Raw genomic sequence first — 20,386 nt, 5'->3', positions numbered from 1 at the left:
TTTTTATTCATCTTTTGATGCAATTTGAACATTTCTTAATGTATTATATCTTATGTATTTCTATGCCCCTGTAATGCACTTGGAGTTGTCTTGTCATGTGTTCACTTTAGTGCATCAAGAACCAAATTTAGACATTACACTCTTTATGTATACAGCTTTACTTTATGTATACTGCGTGACCTACATAATTATCTGATGCAAAGAAATGTAAAACAAAAAATGATAAAGGTATATATATATATATATATGTGTGTGTGTGTGTGTGTGTGTGTATGCCTAAATGTAAAACTTGCCTTGCCATGTGTTCACTTTACTGCATCAAGAAACGTGTGTGTGTGTGTGTGTGTGTGTGCGCGCGCGCGCGTTTTAAACACAATGGTTCACACAACATTGTCCTATCAAATAAAGGCAAAAAAGGCCTCAAAAATATCTTTAAAAAGACTAAGGTTTAATAAATGACGTTATTGTCATGAGATTAAACCCAAAGAGTGTTTATCTACAAGACAGATATTTTCCCTACATTTGGCCTTCGACAACCATCCAGTGTGTATAAACGTAATTTGTTGCTATCTAATAAATACTAGAGCACTATCACATTTCCGCGTTATAAATCACAACTTCCACAAAATGTGCTTTTCTAAATTTAAAATCCTTGAAATATATCTGTCACGGCTCCGTGCTCCAGGAAGCCGACGGCTGTCGAAGAAAGCGGAAGTGGTAATAGGGAAGTATTTCGCTCCGGATGTTTGCCTGTGACTGCCCGAGAAAGTTCCTGGCCGATGAAAACACAAACACCCCTCACACAGGGAGGCTAATGTCAGTTATAGCTGCTGCCGTTAGTTAAATAGCAAACTGCTGTGTCACCATGCTACTGAAATCATGCTGCATTTACAGCACCGGAGTTTTGTCTATACTACTGTTGATCTGCGGCATTGCTCTGGTCTTATCCTCCGTGTTTCCACATTTTCTACAGTCCATGGTTGAAAAGGTAAAAATCTTTTTCAGGCTAACGTTCTATAACAGGCGTTAACGTCAGGTAGGTAGTCGTTATCACGTTATAAGCTAACGGTAGACACTGTGGGTACAGTTAATGTCAGTTAGCTTCATGTCTTTAATTTGACTGAACAGCAAATACAGTGTGTTATGGAAAGCCGTTGACATTTGTAGATACACACTCCCATAGGTATCAGAGACATAACAGCATTTATCCTCGTCAATTTAAGATTTCCACATTCCAATTTTTTATTTTATTTTACCAGAAATAGTGTTTTAAGATGTCTAAAACTTCGATTATATAGTCCAAACTAATCTGAGATAATATTTACACAATGATTTTAATGTAACATATAGAAATAAAACATTTAAGATATCCATAATTACATTATGAACATCCAGAAATGTATTTTTACTAGTAAAAATGTCATCACAGGTACAAATAATTGGCATCATGTCGAGTAAATATGCAATTTAAGATATCTACAATTAAAGTAATGACTAAGATGAAATGCTTTTGTGGATATCTGTTGAAATTACATAATGGATATCTAGATCATTTTAGATTTCTGATATGAAAATTAAGATATTTGTAGATATTTGATTTGCAAGTCCTTCCTGTAAAAATTCTGTTGTAGATAAATGCAATTGTGCATATGTGAAAATGAAAGTGGCATCAATTTTCTCCAGGGAGAAGGACGGTGTTGATATCTGAAATGATAATCATGGACAGGAAGAACGTCATAGCTGGTGTCTGAAATGTTCTTGTTGACTAGGAAGAATTGAATTACAGATATCTGCAACAGGCTTTATATCCAGGCTAGTTATTACATGTTTGAAGGCCTGCCATAATCTGCTGTGTTTCAGCGTCTGCTGAGTTTCATGATGATCATGTTTGCTGGACTGCTTTAGGTCTTTAGCTGACTTACAAAGTTAAACATGTTACCAAAAATGCACATGTGGGAATGTGATTTTCAGTTTGACCTTAAAAATGAAATATCTGAGACATTTTCTATGTCAGCAGCATTATCATACACTTGTTTTGTATAGCTTACATGTGAAAATCATTGTCACCTGGTTATGTTATTGTAATCTATTCTGCTTTGTGATACCCTCACCTCATTGGCTTACTTTAACATGCAATAAATGGCATATTGTGACATATCTTACAGCAGATTTATGCAGCAGCAGCAGCAGCGTTTGTCATATGATGTGAGGACAGCTTAGTCAGCAGCAAAGAATTCGTCTGAAGTCACGTATTTTTCCTAAGTAACCCACTGCCCTTTGTCCCCATAGGAAGTGGTGTTGAAGAATGGCACGGAGGCATTCGAGGCCTGGGCGGATCCACCGGCCCCAATCTACATGCAGTTTTACTTCTTTAACCTGACCAACCCGGAGGAGGTGCTGGGGGGGGATAGGCCTGCTGTGGTGGAGATCGGACCGTATACTTACAGGTGAGAGAGGAAGAGGACAAAGACTTAAGTTTTATTTCTCTATTTTATAAAACAGAAGTGCAAATGTTAGAGTAAAAAAAACGGCCACATGGATCTAAAGCAGGGGGACGGAGAAGCCATTGCAATAGGGATTGAAAAGAAATAAATTGATGAAGCCAAATTGTCAAGTCAGTAAAAAGCAATCAACACTGATTACAGCTCATGCAGTGGAAACAAAGGAAGGTGCTAATGAGCTGATGATTAGATCAGCAGAAACACAAATGGGAAATAAAGACCCAGTGATATGTGGACAACATATAAAACATGTTAATCTTTTGCAATAGTAGTGATGGCTTGCAGAGACAGAAGCAGAGATCTTACTGTAGTGCAGTCCTGTGTCTGATGAGCTTGAGGCTGCTTGTTTGCCTCTCAGCAAGGACAGACACAGTAGCTTTGCACAGCAGCCTATTTGTTTAGCTGAGATATTTTTATTTTCCTTCTTTCTTGTCTGCCAAAAACATTTTACTGTGCCAAAAGGCGGTTCCTTACTTTGATGGTACCGCAGCAGTTTTATTTGCCGGTCCATTATCTGACACAACCGTCTGACCCATTCACTTCTATAATTTCATTTATTGTTCAGATCTTTCTGTAAAGATGTTCAGCTAAATCTCTGATTGAGGGACCCGAGAAAAGGCAGTTATTACTCACTTCCTGACGGAAATGATCACATCAACGTGCCTCATGCTCTGAGATGATAATTTATTCAGAGCAGTTTAGATTCACTTTCTGTGGAGACGAGTTTCATTTTTCTGGGAAGTCACTAAGTGCCTCACAGTAGCTTTTCACCTTTGCCCAACAACTGCAAACATGCGTTTTGTTTTTTGACAGTCACATGGAATTGAGTCAGGAAAGGAAATGACTTTAAAGGAAACCTCCTCTTCCCACATGATGGTATAATTAAAGCTGGGGTAGGCAGTTTTATTTTGGTATCATTAGGCAAAAATCCCACAGTAACTTTTCAGCATAATGTAGTGCAGGTAGACAGAGAGAAAGCTCAACTTCTGCACCCTCTCTCGGGCTCTGCTTTCAGTCTTTAGAAGATCTAGCCTGTGATAGAGGGTTGCCTGTTCTACAGATGTGGATGCACATGTAGGTTCCTTTTAGATGGTGAAAGCCTGATTCAATGGCAGAGAGTCCTGCGGAGAAAGATGCTATCTAGCATTTGCAACAACTGCCTCCTCTGCAAAGCAACCCAAAACAGAAAAACAGGCTTATTGAAAAAGTCTCAAAGAGAGCCTGACAATAAAGAAAATTAAACACATGTCTATAATGGTGAAGCATTTTAGAGATGGAGAGAAAATGCTGCTAATAGTAAAGCCTTAACTTAACTGGAGCTATAGGCTTACAGCTGCAGCTTGGTTTTTATGTAGCTAACTAGAGCCTGGAATCAGTGTATCATCTTAAACAGGATTTATACTTCTGTGTCGATTCGACACCATGTATGTAATGTAATTACATGTTGCTGCGACGCAGACCTCCTGTCTGTTGTTGTAAGCTGAAACCATTTCCCTCAGTGGAAACAAAGCTTTTATTGACTTGAACTTCACTGATAAGAAACAATTAATTGTGAAGACAATAAAGCCTCCACAAAATAGCATTTTAAGTCTTGTGTGTAATTTATCCTGGCTTCATATGAGCAGAGGAAATCTCCACTTGCTAAGCTACTTTATACAATGTAAAATGCCATAGGCTTGTGCTATTAACATTAGCATGTTGTATTAGTTTGGAAAAAGTGTTTAGTATAAGACAGTTGTTTTGTCAGTGAACCTTGTGAGTTGTAATGGAAGCAAATTTTGTAACGTTACCTTTGTTAAATGTTGCTGTTGTCCCTGGCTTCATATGAGTAAAGGAAAAGTCTGCTAGCCACTAGCCTAACTTATACAATGTAAAATGCTATAGGCTTGTGCTAATAATATTAGCATGTTGTATTTGTGGGGAAAATGTGTCCAGATAAAGACAAGTGCTTTGTCTGTGAATGCTGTGAGTTATAGTGAAGCTGATTAGGGTATTTGTAATTGAAATTGTTGCTATTAAGCCATGTTTAATGTGTGTTTAATGTGTGTTCTAGGTATGTTTTGAATCAACTACATTTTACAGCACTTTACAGAAACCCCGCCACTGACTAGTGTTTTGATGGTGTAACTGCAGAGTGACACAGACACACCTCAGCACAAGTAAAAATGCTCACAACAGCATAGGCCAAATGCATAGGATACAACATAGGCTCTGCATAGAGCTGATGCACAAGTATAAATCCCGCTTAAAAGTGCTTTACAGGCACAAACCTTCAGTCAGCAACTGTGGCAACTGGCATTAAGGCAGCGTAGACTCCAGCCGCTGACTGACGGTCCGTCTCTGGTGCTGCTGCCCACTCCCCTCCCAGCGAAGCAGTCTTGCCTTTTCCTGAAAACTACCAACCCCATCTTTAAACCAAATATATGACTTTATATGAATACACATCTTTATAATTGTTTAAGAATACCCTTTTCTCTGCAGTCTGAGATGCAGGTATTATATTTGGCTGCAACACCTTAACAAAGAGCTACCAACATTTAACTTCTGTCAACCTTAACCCAGCTGTTATATTTCCTCCACAGAGAGTACCGGCCCATGGAACAAGTGGACTTCCAGGATAATGGCACTAAAGTCGCAGCTGTCAACACAAAGACCTACATATTCCAGCGTAACATGTCCCGAGGTCCAGAGAGTGACCTCATCAGGACGGTTAACATCCCTGCAATGGTGAGCCATAGAAACCCATGACCTACAAGTGTTGCATTACATCAATGAGTTGCAGTCGTTTTATTTTTAGATCTATTTATTTTGCTGGGCAGCAACATACAAATGAGGAAATTGTGTTTTTTTAATATTTTATGAGTTTTCAGTATTTCCTAATATTTTTGTGTGTGGTGAATAGCTATTTGAACTCTCATAAAGGATATTTTAAAATGTTATTAAAGTAAATGATTCATTCTGTTAAGTTTTTTGTGGAACTTGTGCAATTGAGTGCTTTACACAACATTTTGTCTTCCCATCTTTCTCTTGGTAGACAGTGATGGAGCAGTTCAAGGACTCGACTATTATGGCCAATCTGATCTCCGCCTATATGAAGTCCAGTGGTGAAGGCCTGTTCATCACGCGCACAGTGGGAGAGCTGCTGTGGGGTTATGAAGACGCCCTGCTCAAAGCCCTCAGTGTTATGAAACCTGACCTGGATGATGTTTTCGGGCTCTTCTACAAGGTCTCCAAGCATATGAATACATTACTGTACACTTTGTACAGACTTGAGTGTGTTCAGTCATAAAAAGCTACAAGATAATAACACAGAAAAGTTTGTTGAACATATAACTTTCTTTTTACAGAGCAATGCTTCCAATGATGGTGAATATGTCTTCTTCACTGGTCAGCAAAACTATAAGGACTTTGCCAGGGTGGATACATGGAAGGGTGAAAGGTAACGGTCACTCACCTCTAGGAAAAAAGGGCAATGAATGAATGAGAATTATCTTTTGCTATCTGCATCCAATCAGTGAGAATCATTGATATGTGCAGTTTGAATGGATGAGAGGTAAAAAGGGATTGTATCAGGCAGATAGATGATTAAAGCTTGTTTCACCCCATTTGATAACATTATGGGATCACAAAGCGAGTGTCCTGATGAGTTTCCCTGCCATTACAGTTAATGTGTGTCTGTAATCATGTCAGAAAGCCACACCAATGTTAATCCTCTTTGTTGCACTTGAAGAGTTTATTTCATCTTTGTCTTGTAAAAACCTACAGCAGTTGTTTCGGACTCTTTTGTTGTGTCAGTCAGTAAGGTATAATATTGACCTTCCATACTGGATTTGCTAGCTAGCTGGCATTGTAGTTGTAGTTTCACGTTTTGGAAAATACAGTAATATGCTTTTTTGCGGAGAGTTGGATGAAGATTGATGTCACTCTCATACTGTCCGTTAGCACAAAGACCGAAATGTCAAACTGTTCCTGAAACACACAAAGGACTGCTGTTCTGGAAAAGGAGCAGCAGCTTTAGCCAAGCTTTTTCTGACCTGACCTGATGTGATCTGCTGCGAGCCCACACTTTTTAAAATGCCTAATGTTTTATCAGGCAGTCTTGATCAGCCTGATCAGATACAGTATCACAGCTTGGTTCAGTAACCTTTCTGTGCAGTTAAACTTTTTTTATTGATTCACACTGCATGGGTTACAATTGGTGTCAAAGAGCACATTTCCATGCAGACTATTTTTGAACAGGCTACAGTGAGTCAAGCCAATGAGGTCATCAATGACTCCTCTCATGTTCTGCATACAGAATAGGAGCTGCTGCCCTCTGGCCGGAGATTTAGAGTGCCTTGTTGCGGACTGAACAGATTTAAGAATCCATTCATTCCTATGTCTGTAAAGCTTTGAAATAATGGCAGATAAAGCCAGAACTGGCATTGGGTTATGATGATTTGCTGATTAGCATTTTTGTAGAGGTATTTTTAGCGTATGATGTTATTTATTTATTTATCTTCTTGTGTTTCTTATTTCTACATTGGGTATAATATTGATTTGACCATGTACTATTATGTTGTATTTCTGTGTCTGCAGTATGAGTGTAGGGCCCAAGACAAATTTCCCACTCTGTTTGGGACAATAAAGTAAATCCTGATCTTGATTTTAATCTGACAAATTGGTTAGTAGTCCTTCAATTAAGCTGACAAAGAAAACTGATAAGATGGTTGGGTGCTTGTCATTCTAAACACCCAGAAACTTGACATGACAAACTGTTAAAACACAAAAATTGTCTTAATATATTTTCTATGTGTGTATGTGTGCAGCACGCTGAATTGGTGGACGTCTGATGAATGCAATATGATCAATGGAACCAACGGAGCATCTTTCCATCCAGTCGTCACCAAGGATGAGACGCTCTACATGTTCTCCTCTGACCTGTGCAGGTGAGTCGACTGCAAAGTGTTTTACAAGGTTCCTACGCAGTATGGAAAAGTATGGGATTGGATTTTAGTAACTTCCAGGTCTGGATAACTATGGAAACAAGAAAAGAGAGTATAGAAAAAATGTGTTTCCAGATTATTGCCCCTATTCTGTTTTCTGTTTTGCCCCTATCAGCAGGGTGTTTTTTTAGAGTGCAGGCCAGAGCGAGTTTGATGTGGTCAAAAGCAAGACAACAAGTGTAGCGAGCTACTGAAGGCACAGTCCTGTGTAGAGCTGCTTCTAGGCCTGAAAGTCAGCGCAACTTTGCCCGAAGTGCCTTCTAACAGAACCAAATTTGTACATCTGCAACCAAATTAGTTTAAAAGACAATGCAGCAATATCTTAAATTTCATATGTACATACCATCACAAATGAAAAAATATAAAGCTTGTATGAACATTTATGAGTTATGCAGTGATGTAGTTATCAGAAAAGTTGCTATTCTGGTTAATTGAACCTTTATGTCTGCATTCATAGTCGTTTCCATGGACACAGTGACTAAACAAGGCTGCACACACGCCATGAAAATTAATTTATTAAACCTTTCTCAAATCATGTGTGGTTTGCTTATTTATGAACAAGACAAAAAATATGGGTGGAACACTTAAAGGGCCAGTGTGTAATATTTGGCATGGTTTATTGTCGATCTGAATCTGAATCTGAATATTCTACCCATTAATATGTTTATATAAGTGTATAATCGCTATAAAATAAAATTTGTTTGGTTTTCGTAGCCTTATAATTATGCTTATATATATATATATATATATATATATATATATATATATATAGCAAGGGCCTTGCTTTAGAGAGGTCGCCATGTATGTACGGCAGACTGAGCAGACAATCCAGCCAGCCAGAGAACGCGTTTCGCGTGTATAAATGAACCAATGAAGACAGCGGAAGGAAGGAGGAAGGAGGAGGAAACAGCAGAGAGTGTTAGTAGTTTGTCGATGGAGAGTAGTGAAAAGTTTTTTTAGTTATAAAGTTTGCGAATGGATCACACTTACCACACAACAGGAGAGAATGAACCCGAACCATCATCTGCGAGGAAAAGAAGATGCAACTTCACTCCTTGTGATGCACTCTCTGCGGCGCTTTTCCTCCTGGTGATATATCTCCCCAGCAGTGGTAGCAGTAGCACCAAATCCCATTCTGTGCATTCAGCCTCTCTTCTCACCCGCTCAGCATCAAACACATGGAGTTCCTCATCTGTATGCTCCGGCTCAAACAGGTATGGCTCTGGGTCTGTGTTCGCTACAAGAACAAAATCGCGTTCAAAGTCGTCCATTGCAGCTACTATAGTCCGGAGATATTGCTAGGCTAAATAAACAGCTGAGCTCTGTTTACCGGCTACGCTGTCAGTCAGTATGCGGGCTGGAGATTGGTGGAGCAGAGAGTGGAGGGGGGTCCCCACTCGGTATGGTAAACGAGTATGTGTGTATGAAGTGTGTCTGTTACGCTACAAGAGTCAGAGTTTGGGACGGAGTCTTTTACCCCCTGGAGTGTTACCGGAGTTTTTGGAGTGCTCAAATAAACGGGCCTTTTTCCCGAACGCTCCTCTGGTCTCCTGCTTGTGAGGGATTCATTACAATATTGTAACATGGTTTAGATTTCTAAATATATATTCACCTCGTCGCTAGATAGACCTACTCCTGAAAAACTCGTGCGCAAGGCTTTTTGTCCCTACGAGGCCGCCGTCATTTACCCGACGGGAGGGGTGAGCAAGTGAGCCCTGCAATCTAGAATTTGGCCACTGATGTCACTGTTTTCAACCCATTTTACACACTCGCCCTTTAAATTATATTATTCAATGTTTTAAGGGAAAATAACCATGTGTAAGTAGGACACGTTAGTTCAGATGCCAAATACGGTCTGAGAAATTTACCAACAAGTCTGTAAATTTCAGTCTGCAAATCCTAAGATAGCGAAAGAATGACCTGCCTTACTCTCCCATTCATTGCCTTTATTGGTTGGTATGGCTAAGTTTAGGCAAGAGAAGTGGGATTGGTTAGGGTTAGGGTAAGAATGTCAGGGGGAGCCAGAGCATGTGAGTCGAGCGGACTGGGTGAAAATTTCCACTCCTCGCTCGCAGACCTGTCACTTTGCGCCGCTCGTCCGCTCCGGTTGGTTCTGCGCCTTCTTCGCTCCGCTCCAGTCCACTCCATCATAAATTTTATCCCGCTCCACTCGCTCACCACTCTGCTCAAAAAAACTGCGTCGTACTACCCTAACCTGTAATCTTCTATTCACAAATAAAACATGAGCTTGGTAGATTCTCCGGGGAAGCCCTCTCCCCTCTCCCCGCAGTTAGGGACCATTGTCCACGGTACCGCTGTCAGCAGGGTGGAAATAAGTCAAAGTGTGGAGGAGATGGACCGGGTTAAGCGGCTGACCTCCAGGGAAGCCCTCTCGCCTCTCCCCGCAGTTAGGGACCATTCTCCAAGGTACCACTGCTTCTCTTCTCAGTTTCTTTTCTGAAGTACACAGTAAACTCCATAGTTTTGAAAGAAAATAGTGTGGGTGTGCACAGATGCAAAGATACATTCTCGGTGGGGCATGAGTGACCGGAGCGAAATTGGAGCGAGAAATAAGGCTCCGCTCCACCTTTTAAAAAAAATAGCCACTCCTCGCTCAACACAAAATCCTTCCGCTCCCCGCTCAGCTCCGCTCCAGCTCCACTCCGCTCACATGCTCTGGGAGAAGCCAATCAGAGGCAGAGTAGGCCCTGGTTACACAGAAAGCGTTTTAGCAGCTAGAGGCGGTTTTTTGTAATTGTTTTCAATGAGAATGAAGCTTTTTGCTTGCAGTTTTTACGTCGCGTGGTTCCTTGTGTTTCTGTGCTCTAGACACCTGCCGTTTTTGCCAGAGCGCTCTGAATTCCTAGAGTTGAAAAAGCGGCCCACATCATCCTTTTTCTCATCGTCCAATGGGATGACTTGACAAGCTTTAGAAGCAAGTTTATAGTTAGTAACCAATGGAGAAGAAGCAGATGTTGAAGGCTGGTTACTTTATAGTTGAAATGTGTGTAGGTGTGTGTTGGTGGGTGCATCGGAGTCACCAGCAAAAAGAGAAGGTATTCACCGGAGTAAGAGTGTGCATGTGTATGTTACAGGGGTAGTTAGAGCTATTTGTTTTGCTATTGAGATCTGGAGAGGTTGTTTCTGGTTTTCCAGTTCAGTAAAATTGTCTTTTTAGCGATTGTTAGGGCGACCAGACCAGTGCGGCTTCTTCATGTTTCAGTGGTGAGTCATTCTTTCTCTGGTCTTGTCTGCCTGGCTTGAGTAGGCAAGTGAAACAGCTCTGCCCTCAGTCATCCTAAGAATGTCTCCCTAAGCCTTTCCCTCTGTGTTATTTGTGTCTGATATGGGATTATGGATGCTAATTTAGCCTGCCTGGCCAGTGTTGGCCTCTTGAATGAGGTTACAATTAGATTACCACCTATTTAGCGCTGCTTAAAACAACTAATATCAGCCCACTTTGGCTGTTCTTACATTAGAACTGAGAGTGCAGCATATACAGGTCAGCTAACTGCTGACTGAGGCTGTGAAAAGACAGCCACGGTTTATGAGGCAGTAACATGTCAACGACCAGCACAACCTTTAAAACACTTTTGGTAAAACCTGCTTGTGCAGTGCAGGTTTTCAGTAAATCAGCTTATCACAAAGCTCGTATGAAAGCTCATGCACTCACAGCTTTGCAGAAATTATTTGTGCCTGCAAAGATTAACCAGCTTTTTGTCTCTGTTTCAAAGGTCTCTGTACGCTCAGTATGAGGAGGATGTGCAAGTGAAGGGGATCCCTGGGTATCGCTTCAGTCCCCCTAGCCAGGTGTTTGCCAATCAGACCGTGAACCCAGCCAACGCAGGCTTCTGTGTCCCTGCTGGAAACTGCCTGGGCTCTGGTGTGCTGAATGTCAGCCTATGTAAACAAGGTAGGAGGTGCACTAAGCAAATGTTCTGTATGAAAAACCAGAAGATTGTTTGTGTCACATCTAGAAAGCTGTTCCATCATGAACTGTTGTTTTCCTGAATCTGCTCAGCTGATATCTTTCATGGTGTCATACTAACTGAATCCTTTGTGTGTTTAGGAGCTCCCATCATAATGTCTTCACCACACTTCTACCAGGCAGATGAGAAATTTGTTCAGGATATATTTGGCATGAAGCCCAAGAAGGAGCAGCACCAGACTGCAATTGATATTAATCCGGTAGGAACTTGAACTCTGTTTCTTAAAGATCCTCTCCAGACAGGATTTAAGACAGTTTGATAACCAGTTCACTCAGTCAATTTCCCCTTGCTGAGAGGTTATTGCGCACAAGGAAGCGTGCACCTGCTCATGGATGAGAGGCTCGTGCTCATGACAGCACAAGATGTAAACATTAATGGCGTCCTCCTTGGCTGAGCTATAATGTTAAGCCCAGTTCAGACCAAAGAAGCAAACAACTTTGCAAGTGGTTGTTCTGCAACATTCCAAAAACCTGCTGCTTCACATCAGTGTAACTAAATGAGACGGTGTATCATCTCTATGCAACATCTCTCTGTACTTCTGTTCTGATTTGCACCATTTGAGGCTTATTGTGTGGTTGAGTAGCTTTTATAACTTCTTAAAATATGAATGAGGATAGTGGTAGTGACATACTGGCTACAGTTGCATTTGTAGTAGTGATGAAACGTCAAAAAAAAGAATTAAAACGAGCATCAGATGGACTGTATTCATAATATATATGCCACAATAATAACCGGCACACCGTGAGGACGGAAACAGAGGGCTCAGTGAAGACAGAACATTTTGACTTGACTAGCGGACTTCACGACAAGCCGACTGACTGTACAAACAGGTGACATGTGTTACGTCCTAAAACCAGCAGAGTTGCAGGTGACAGCATCAGCTGGTTTGACTCAAGCTCAGACAGCAAGTTCACACTGCTGCAACTTTTCTCTGCAACGTTCTAAAATGGTTTCGTCTCATCACGAATCATTGGTCTGAACTGAGCTCCAGATAGCTTAGTGATGCTAGGTGAGCTAGCAGTAGATGCCCGCTTCCTTCTGCGCAGTGATTTGTTTGGTGGGTGTAGTTTGGTAGAAAGAAAATAGTCCCGACATGAAACTGCTCACAACAAGGCCCGTGGGTTATCTTTAGTAAGCAGGTCATGATTTCTGGAAAGAGACATTGCTGTTGAGTTATGCAAATGTATTTTTTTTTTTTTTTTGTATTTTGAGCACCACAAGTGCCATCTAGTTCCGATATCTCCAACACTTGGCAACTCAAACCGAACAATCTAGATTAATAAGTAACACTACAGGTAAGAGGAAAATAATATGTATTTTTGATTTTGAGGTGAACTGTCCCTTTAATATGACTCCATGTAAAAAATTTGCAGTATAGAAATCTGATATAAAAAGTGCACAAAGACAGTGACATTCATGTTTACCACTAGATGGTGAACTTTCTTAGCTTTGTAACAGCCTGTAATTAACCACAAAGCACAGCTTGTGTTTTTTTTTTAAACATTAGTTAAAGATTAAAGCAGAGGTGCATGGGACGGAGCTGTCACCAAAGATAAGCTCTGTCTGCTCTTATCATGTGTAATACTGTCATAACTTGGTTGAGTAAATGTGGTAAATCCGTCATAAAGGGAAGCAAAGTGACAAAAACACACCCAGGAGCAACACAATGTGTTGCGGGACAGCTGTTTATCCTGATACTTAGAATTAGTCAGATTTTAATTCTGTGAATATGTGGAAGTGAGGTTACCATGTAAGGAGAAACCCTGCAGATATAAACTGCCTGTCACAATGGAGTAAATTTGAGGAAGAAATAAAGAGCTGTGTTCTGTGATGCGTCACGTACTGTACCTTAGTGCAAGATATTGTATCAGTGGTGATATTTAGCACCTAATTACTTAAAAAAAAATCTTGAAATCCATAAGAGATATTGCTAACAGTATTTGACAGATGCAATCAAAGATGCAGACAAGGAAATATATCCTGTAAATGATGCTGTAATACAATAGTCCACATATCAGAGGATGTTTTCTGACAGTCATAAAAATAGGAGCTAATAAATTGCTCATTATGATTAACCCTTATTACAAAATGTATAACTTTATATTTCCTTTTCCTGGTTATGACACTAATTGGATCACTGCAAGTAAGCAGACACACTGTAAAGAATCAAACAGTTGAGATGAATAAGTAATGGTGTAATTATAAGTCTTTCTAAAGATTATCTGTCTTGGGCAGCCACGCAGTGTTTATTTTGCATTATTGTGTTATTCAACTTTTTTTTGTGTGTTGCCGTTTATTTGTAGATAACTACATTGATATAATTGCTGTGTATTATCTCAGTGTTTCTAAAATGGGGTACATGTGCCCCTAGGGCAGGGATCGGCAACCTTTACTATGAAAAGAGCCTTTATTGGGCCAAAAACAGAAAAGAAAATCTGTCTGGAGCCGCAAAACAAGCTAACAGCCTATTAAATCTGAATTAGCCCATCAATATTCCAAATAGGTCTAAATGAGCATTCATTAATATGATTTACTTAAACGTGGCTCCTCTGCAGTGGGCTGTTTATGATTAGTTCTTTAACTTTGCAGTGTTGGTGGTGAAAGCAAATTAATCTGTCCACACACACTATTAAATCCTCCATTTCCTCCAAAACTTTTCCTTTTTTAGATTTTAGGTTAGGATTTTAGATTTAGAATCCATAGCTAGCCTTGCTAGAGAGAGTCCATGCCACCACTACTGAAGTTCAACAATATTTAGAGGAAAAGGCACCAGGTCGTCGATGTACAGTATAATGCACATTGTGGTTGATGAAACGCTTAAACATTTTTTAATTGGATGTATCGGCTACACATTTTTACAGTTGTAGAATGCAATAATCAGTTTAGATCTACAACATTGATAAATTAACATCTGAATATTAAAAAAATAACTGTACTTCATTTCTATTTAAAGCAACAGGGAACCTGTGAAGAGGGTTTTAAGAGCTACATGTGGCTCCAGAGCCACAGGTGTTTAAAACGATAATTTAACAAATATCACTCATGCATAATTCCTGGAGTAATTATATCACTAAACTGTGTGCAACTTCGAAAAGGCGCAGTTCAATGCAACTACAATGCCGTCCAAGAATTTAGTGTTGGATTCTAAACATTTGAAATGTAGCTTTTAAAAGTTTTTCAGTAGCAAGGTTGTTCAGTAAATCCGACACTGATGGTGTAGCGATGTATTGTACATCTTTTAAGGCTATTATCTATTATATATTTTTCCTACTTGAAATATTCTGCCCTGGTCATGGGGTAGTCTTGAAGGGGGTACATGATTGAAAATGTCATTTGATTGTGATGAAATATCTCAGGAAAAAGTTAATGTAAATAATATGTAGACAAGAACATGTAGTCTATTGAAATTTAGTCATTTATCTAACTGTGGCACACACACTTTCATTTCACACCAAATCCTTAATGCTTCATTAACACCAACGTGTAAGGTGGTGGTGACATAAGATGAAAGCAGTCTTTGAACCCAGTAAACAAGCTACTGTTTCGGCTGTTTATCCTCCTTCTTACACTGTGCCACTGCATGAGATTACTGAGAGTGGTCAAAGTCCTGTGACTTCTGTCATAAATACTGGGTTGCGGTGCCCTCTCATGGGTAGGGCAAACGCCCCCTGCTGCCAGCTTCAGGGAGAATTTTCATTTGGGCCACTTACAGTAAAGATGTATGTGTGATTCTGTTTTACAGCTCACAGGAATCATCCTGCAGGCAGCAAAGCGGTTGCAGGTCAACGTGTATGTCGAGAAAATTGCCACCTTCAGGTAATCAGTTCATTGCCTCCATTAGTCTCTTATTACTGCCCGGCCTACGTGTTGTCATAAATCCAGCTGTCACCATGTTGGCTTTAATGAAGCTGTAATAGATGTAAGCCTAGGAAGGGCTGCCAGGAAGATATCTGTAAAGCAATTATGCCACCATCATCATTAGGAGTGGACTTTTGGACACTTGTTGTGCATCTGCCTGGCACCCGCAGGAATGAACAATCTTGATATAAGTCTAGACAGATGTACATGTTGTCAAACTGTATGTACATGGACGAAATGTACTCTATATGTGAACAGTACATTTTTTTTCTTTAGTCAAACAGGAAACGTGAGGACTGTGGTCTTTCCTGTGGTTTATCTCAATGAGGTACAAACACACACATGCACACACACTGTTTCCTCATTTAGTCATGAGACATGAGATGGCAGACAAAACAAAGTGTGTTTACTTGAACAGATAATCTAGCTCTGGCAATTTCTTTTCTTTTTGCTGTACTGAACCTCTAATGTCACCCCCTCACCATCTCCTCAGAGCGTTGTCATTGACGACGCCTCGGCCACGAAGCTGCACATGATCATGGTTGAGCGGAACGTGGTGGTGAACATTCCCTTCATGCTGATTGGTCTAGGCATAATTCTGGGAGGAATCTTCATGTTCCTGATGTGTCGACAGAAGGTCCCTGAGGTGAGTGTATGAGATGAACATAAATAAGTTTGCGTGATTATTAGAGTTGCAACCATGGCAACAGAATGAGAGCAGAACAGACATTAAACTGTTTTCTGTGGTCATTTGACTGGTTCATAAGAAAATGGAGATTAGTTGCAGTGACAGCACAAGTTTGGAAAACTCATGAAAAGAATTTGATTACTTACCAATAAAGAAATTTAAACCAATCAAATCCAGCAATCCTCAGTTCCTCTCTGGCAGTAAGGCAACAGAGAGAGACGCCTCTCCAGGCTTTGTATGACTCCACTGCTTATCTGGTTGTTACTGCAAACCCTCAGAGAGTCCTTGATTTGCTGCAAGTCAGTTTATATGGAACTTTAATGGAAGTTACCCTGCTAAAACCTTGACAGTTCTTTGCAGTGGCAATGGTTTACATAAAAATGGTTGCCACTCTGACCGTCCTGCTATGTTAATCTAATTGGGGGTAAATTAAACATCTAAGATGCTTTGCTACAAGCAGGACCTGCAGGAGCTACACAAGATATGGTGATGCAAGTTTCTTCTGCGGTGGTATTCTTTGGTGTTTGGAGCATCCACATTACTGGAAACCTTTCTGTATCATCAGCAGGTATCTCAGGGTCACAGGCGTTTCGCCCCTTAAGCCAGGTTTATGCTCGATGCAGTCACGAGTGTGCGAGGGTTGCGCGCCACAAATGATGTAATCGCGCACCTGATGACAGCCAAGCGCACTGGCGCTTCGCAAGGTCGCACACCACCAGGATTAGCTAGAAGACTAGCTGAAGTGCATCTCTTCATCTACGGGTGGACAGACCATTTTCTTCTGCAATGCTTTTGTCTGGTCAAAAGCCATAAACATAACAATTCCTCCTCCTCTGCAATCCATACTTTTCGTTGTGCCATCATTGCTGTTTACATTGTTTTCCACTTGCTTCTATTTCTACTGTTTTTTTGCCTGCTTCTACTTCTTCCTATAGTATTTTCTCTCTACCGCCCCCTGTCTTTGCAGCAAATACTGCAACGGTGAATGCGGCAAGTATAAATGCCTTTGCACTCTGTTGAGGTGCGCGCACAATCTGCGAACGGAGCCAGGCGTAGCCTGTATGCCTCACCTGAGTGGGGCAGCAAAGACTGATTAGCCTTACCTGCAGAAAGGTTCTAACTGTGGGCTCTTATCAGCTACAGCCATCTTGAGCTGGTCTTGGCTGCCAAGGCTGTGTCCTTGGTGGCTCTCTTCAGATGTTTGGGCTCCAGGCTGACCAACTGGAGGAAATAGTGCACTGATGTTGCTGGGAACCCACAGTGGCTGACTCCGATGAGAGCTTTATCAATCAAATCCTTTGTACTTGGCTTTCTTGAGTGAAGAAGTGGCTAGCCTGTCCTCCCAGGGCACAGTAAGTTTGACTACTACGTGGTTTTTGTGCTCCTGGATAATAGAGGCATGTCTGGCTGGAAGGAGGTCACTGCCACGTCCTGCGGGAAGACAAGTTTTCACTTTAGATCCACTTGTATTGCCCAGTTGGCAGCACGCTGCAAAATGGGAGGCTGGTTCTTGGCCATTGCTCTTGCCGTAGGATTCTTATTGCCTTCACTTAGGAAAGTGACAGCTTTGGATGGTGATGCTGGGTTGTTGTTTGCTTTGACCCTCTGCTGATCCACCCATTTGGGGATTTCTGTAAGGACCTTACCGTGCGTCCACCTGTATGTCTGTTCTACCCTTTTTCTGTTTCTATGGTTGCAACTGAAGATTATTTTCATTATCAGTTGAAACAGTTGGTTCTGTTTTTATTTAATCAGTTTGTGGTTTAGCCTGTGGAATATTAAAATTAATTGTTTTGTCTGACATAACAGTCCAAAACCCAAAAATATTCAAAGTAAAATCACATCAAACACAGACAGAACATCTAAACGTTAGAGAAACTGGACCAGATACTGACTAAACTACTGTAATGATTAACTGATTTTCAGAATCGTTATCAATTGATTATTAATATTCTGTCAAAACATTGGAATATTCAGAGATAACTTTACAGTGGCAAATTAATAAAGCCAACGTTAAATATGTAGTATTGTACATTCAATTTTTTAGATATTTTTGTACATACTATGTCAATTAATAGGCATGTTTTTCAACAGTAACCTAATGTAATGTTTTTGTGTCTGGTTTTCTGTTTCAGAGCACTGCAGCTGAACGACAGCCCCTGCTCTCATCATAGCACCGAACAGTATGTAGAAAGAAGGAGGACTGCCCATCTGCAGTATAATTACACATTTCATGGGTTCAATGGATCTGCAGTTTTTACCATTAACCCTCAAGTTAATAGTTTCCATTAATAACCAGAATCCCACCTTTTAATCAGCTTTTATTTTAAATCTAATGGCTTTAGGATCAAAGGTGAAGAGTTTGTTATAGGGCTGGGGCTATCGTCTTACGCACACGTCAGTTTTAATAATGCTGAAAGACATATTTTTTTTAATTAAATCTGAAATCTTGAATATTTTTCTTTTTTACTTTCTTAATATGGGATTTTGAATTGAAACTACATAAATTGAATCTCCCACCAAATATGATTTGAGGAGGTCAGCTCTGAAGTAATCAGACCTCCAGGAATTGAAGTGAAAATGTATCGTGCCGTTATTTGAGCATAGCCCATGTTTTTGTGTGAAATCGCTGCTTTTTTGAGTGTGTGAGTGTATGAATGTGTGTGTGTGTATGTGTGTGTCCATAACACTGTCTGTGTGTTTTTTAAAAAATGGCCCAGTCATCAGTTTTCAGCATGGTCTGGTGAGATTGTTGAGGCATTAGTAAGAAGAATGTTTATAAAGCTGTTTTAGTGCAAGAAAAAAGTCAATATTTCACATTTTTGTATCGTTTCCAAGCATAAGCCAAGTAAATAACCAAGTCAAGCTGCGTGAAACGACTGCTGGCATGATTATTCTTTATGTCAAATCTATAGTGAGCTCATCTTCCTTTTAAAACCATGTACTCTGTTGTAACCTCCAGTGGAAATCCAGTAATCTACATTATATGCAAACAGTATAATGTGGATTTACATCCAAATAGTATTACTTCAACAGTCGCAGAATAAAGGGAAGGGTTTTGCCTGGTGCGTGGTACGATGTCTTGCCCCATGATGGTGTGAAGCAATGTGCAATGTTTTCTTTCCCCCGATCCCAATTTGTCACCATGAATGTGTAATTTTGAATTATACACTGATATTCGGCAGAAATCAGTGTGTGGATGGCTTCATGCTGGTGACACTACTGATAGATGTTTTGTCAAATAGAAAATTGTTTTTTTTTTTCCTTTCAACCACTAGGAATTGTTCATGATTTTTATGGTTACAAATCCCACTTTTAAACAGCTTTTAATGAGTTTATTGTGTCTTTATTTAAAGGTACACTATGCAGGGTTTTCACAGAAAAAAAGCAATGTATAGACTCATGTAAAAGTAATCCCTTTCAATCATCACTTGTGACCCCACGAGAAGTGTGTGGCAATGTGTTTATCTGCTTTTTTTGCTGTGTGCGGGACATTTCTGGGCAAAGAGTGCAGGTGAGGGGGGGGCTGCGTGGTATACCTTTAAACTGTGCGGTTAAAAATTAAATATAAGTGATTTTCTTTGCAGCACTACACAGAATCTGCACTGCAATGTGTACTTGTTTTGTCTTTTTAATAACCACTGCTTCACACACATTACTGACACTGTCTCGGTCATTGTTTCATATGTAACAGACATTATTGTTTACACTACTACACCTGCATAGTAAAATTCATATGTAATTTCTGTTTACGTACTCTCAATAGGTCACGTGTAACCGTTTGCACATTGTCTTGTCATCGGCTACAGCTTCAATAAACCTGGTGTGCTTCTCATTCTCTGAAGACGTGTTCATGTTTCCTGCTTCACACGTTGCAAAATGATTGATTGATGAAGTGTTGACAAGTTTGTATAAAGGTCACCGGTAAAGCATTAATGGCCTTGTGACAAACTTCAGGGGTTGGTCTGACTAATTTATAATTTGCAGATGTTGAAAGCCGGTGTTGAAACTTTGCTAACTATTGACATACAACCACACACACACACACACACACACACACACACACACACACAAGAGGCATTATGTCTTTGGGTTTTCCATCCCCCATTTTGTAAATGTGATATCTCAGGAACGCCTTGAAGGAATTTTCTAATTTGGCACAAACGTCCACTTGGACTCATACTCTAGTTATGATAAAAGGTCACATAAATGTCTAAAAGGTCAAAGGTCAGCTACACTGTGACATCATGATGATCTGCAGAAACACCTCTGACAATTTCCCAACATCATAACTGGGGAACAAAAGGGGAAACATTTGGTCAGATGTTGAAGTGGTGACACTAATTTTCGGTGTCTGCACTTAAT

The 20,386-nt window shown here is 40.3% G+C and overlaps 1 protein-coding gene across 1 annotated transcript; it reads left to right on the top strand.

The window, feature by feature from the left end:
* Positions 1–733: 733 nt before the first annotated feature.
* scarb2c (scavenger receptor class B, member 2c) lies at positions 734–19,865 on the top strand. The gene is made up of 12 exons (XM_049604211.1): positions 734–988; positions 2,290–2,447; positions 5,084–5,228; positions 5,536–5,727; positions 5,849–5,940; positions 7,310–7,429; positions 11,221–11,399; positions 11,556–11,674; positions 15,218–15,291; positions 15,610–15,661; positions 15,827–15,979; positions 18,157–19,865. Exons 1-12 carry the CDS (start codon positions 866–868, stop codon positions 18,193–18,195), a joined length of 1,446 nt encoding a protein of 481 aa, XP_049460168.1. The 5' UTR covers positions 734–865; the 3' UTR covers positions 18,196–19,865.
* Positions 19,866–20,386: the final 521 nt, after the last annotated feature.

Source organism: Epinephelus fuscoguttatus, linkage group LG18, assembly GCF_011397635.1.
Source record: "Epinephelus fuscoguttatus linkage group LG18, E.fuscoguttatus.final_Chr_v1".
Classification (NCBI taxonomy): Eukaryota; Metazoa; Chordata; class Actinopteri; order Perciformes; family Serranidae; genus Epinephelus; species Epinephelus fuscoguttatus.
This window is presented reverse-complemented; position numbering and strand designations above follow the sequence as displayed.

What these genes read in the sequence shown, in the direction of transcription:
- scarb2c (XM_049604211.1), top strand. Translation starts at nt 866, where the DNA reads ATGCTACTGAAATCATGCTGCATTTACAGCACCGGAGTTTTGTCTATA. An exon ending in CTGCAATTGATATTAATCCG is followed by an intron (nt 11,675 to 15,217) that starts GTAGGAACTTGA and finishes TCTGTTTTACAG; the next exon opens with CTCACAGGAATCATCCTGCA. An exon ending in GTCGACAGAAGGTCCCTGAG is followed by an intron (nt 15,980 to 18,156) that starts GTGAGTGTATGA and finishes TTTCTGTTTCAG; the next exon opens with AGCACTGCAGCTGAACGACA.